We start from the raw sequence: 2,472 nt of genomic DNA, 5'->3' as shown, positions 1-2,472 counted from the left end.
ATAATTACATTTTATTTTTTAACATTTTGTTTCTGTTGTGTAACAGGTCTAGGGAAAGCTTTGGATGCTGCTGCAAAGGAGAGGGAGTGTGAGGACCTGAAGCTGTGGAGGCCAGCCATCATCAATCACCTGTACTGGACTGCAGCTTCCACTTCTGATGGAGATCCAGATGTGATGTAAGCCAAGTGGCAAAGTATGGTGAATCATGTTCAGGACATCCATGAACACGGCTCTCCTGCGTTTCCCTGCTGTGCACATCCACCTCTGGAGGGAGAAGCAAGGGACAAGGGGTGGCTGGAACCAGGTAACGTACTCTGTACACTGTGTTGCTGAAACATCTTAGTCGTCCAAGTGCTTGTTGGTGTTTAGTTTATTTTGGTTCCAGAGCACTCCATCAATATATAACCCAAAGTGTGCTAACACATTAACAAGGCGTTATATAAATAACAGCTGATAGTATCACACAATTGTGCTTTATCAGTGTAGGTAATACATGCATATGTAGACAATTCTAGTAACATCAGAACAAAATATGTGTTTGTACAGGAACAACTGCAGCCATTAAACTGGAGAGGGTGACTTTGAGAACAGCATTGGTGAAGGATGTCCGGAAGTTGTCTCCACAGCATCAGACCTATTCCCTGGAGGCATTTCACTCTCTCATCCTCCACTTTGCACCAAAGCACACTGGGTTCTCCTTCCTTGGGATGTACAGCAGGTAAATATGATGTGATGGTGAAATAATGTGTACGGCTTAGGGATGTTAATAATTAACCATTTAACCGTTAACGAACAATACGAAGTTTAACCGACTAATGCTATCAGTTAAACAGTTTATTCACATATGTACAAACAACTTGTGAACTGCATAATCTGCTTTTTCTACAGGCTTCTCATGGCAGCCCTGCACTTTAACCACAATAGCAGCAGAGAGGTTGCTCGAACCAGTGATGGTGAGGTGCGTTATGCAGTTCGCTACCCAAGGTTTTGCAAAGGTGGCTGGGTAGTTCGCCCTATCAAGGAGAAGCCATCATACGGTTAGCTGTTTTACTCGGTCCCTAAATATTATTTATTGTGTGATGCATCTATAATATCACTGAATGTGATCACTTGTTTCCTTCCTTCAGCATACGCTGCAGCCCTGATGGAGTCTCTGAGAGAGGGCTACTCCAGGTCACCAGAGACTCTACGAGAGAGCAGTGCAGTCTTGTCCTCCACTTCCCCTGCCCCCCTTTCCACTTCCTGCCAGGAGATCGCCAAGGATGAGGCAGTTGGCCTTTATCTGGCACGGCATTCCCGGTTTAACACAGGAAATTAGTGTGAAACCAGCAGATTCTGTGGTTCACAGTTTTCAGGGTAAGATTATTCTAAATTGACATTTGTTTATTTGTTAGATAAAACCTGGTAAGAGATTTTGATGGTGCAAAAATCAATATTAATATATAATAACAATATTTTCTTTCTCTCTTCATAGGATATGTTGGGACAGGTCCCAAAGCTTGCCGCTGTACACAACACATGAGGGTAAGGGCTTCCTAATGTGCCTGCCTAGAACTCCATAGGCCCAGCGGATGACCTGCCTGTAAGTTGTGTAGCGGTATTGCCTGGGGATAGGGACACGATATCTACAGGTAAACTTGATAGCCTTGTTAACATCATCAACAAGTGTTATATAGTCTATAATCTACAGGTTCTGGGTTTTGAAACCTGCTAAACACTCGGGGTCAATAGCAACTGTATTATCTTTAATAGTATTTATCTTTTTAATTGTAATCTAAACATACTCATGTCTGCTGGCCTGAAGCGGACAATGCTCCTGCCTGAAGTTCATGTAGGCTATCTGTAGCACAAAGGGATTCAGACAGCATGCTTCAAAGCCTGGGTGCAGTGTCAGGCATGTTATGTCTGGTCTGGGGGTGAGGTTCTCCACCAGGGCCCAGAAGGGATCCACCTCCCTGCAGCACATGCTCTCCACAGCTGAGGTCATGGGCTGGCATTCCCCACACAAGCACCTACAAAACAAAACGTTTATCAGGAAACCGTATTACATCTCTCTCCACCCCTTCGCTGCTCTCTCCCTCCCCTCCGGTACACAGCACCGTAAGACGTAGTGTGGATTTGCATTAGGTAACGCGAGATACGGCTGATACTTGCGCATTAGTTTCTGTTATGGATCAGTATCAACAGTCCTGCCAGAAACGTTACTATATTATCAATGCTACTTTAGTGATAGCCTGATATATGATAGCTAACTTTACAATATTGTGATGTGACGTAAGCTAACATTCTGTAGCTAACGCCGGTCCCTCACCAAGATAGCTGCCCAGTTCTCCACTGGTTCTCCTCACACCACAGCTCAATTTCTCTCCGATGGCCGTTATTTCTTCTAATCCTTGGCTGCTCCTGGTCTCTTGGACGCCTAGCAGGCTCATAATTATAAGGTTGTGGTCCGTTATATGCATTCGAATATTC

General features: G+C 44.4%; 1 protein-coding gene across 1 annotated transcript; it reads left to right on the top strand.

Moving 5' to 3' along the window:
* Window positions 1-487: 487 nt before the first annotated feature.
* LOC307035138 (uncharacterized protein) lies at window positions 488-1,613 on the top strand. Its single transcript, XM_079674168.1, has 4 exons — window positions 488-718; window positions 889-1,037; window positions 1,128-1,356; window positions 1,475-1,613. The coding sequence occupies exons 1-3, from the start codon at window positions 708-710 to the stop codon at window positions 1,316-1,318; spliced, it is 351 nt and encodes a 116-aa protein (XP_079530294.1). The 5' UTR covers window positions 488-707; the 3' UTR covers window positions 1,319-1,356; window positions 1,475-1,613.
* The last annotated feature ends 859 nt before the right edge of the window (window positions 1,614-2,472 follow it).

The sequence above is a fragment of the Notothenia rossii genome (genome assembly GCF_949606895.1).
Source record: "Notothenia rossii genome assembly, chromosome: 4".
Lineage (NCBI taxonomy): Eukaryota > Metazoa > Chordata > Actinopteri > Perciformes > Nototheniidae > Notothenia > Notothenia rossii.
This window is presented reverse-complemented; position numbering and strand designations above follow the sequence as displayed.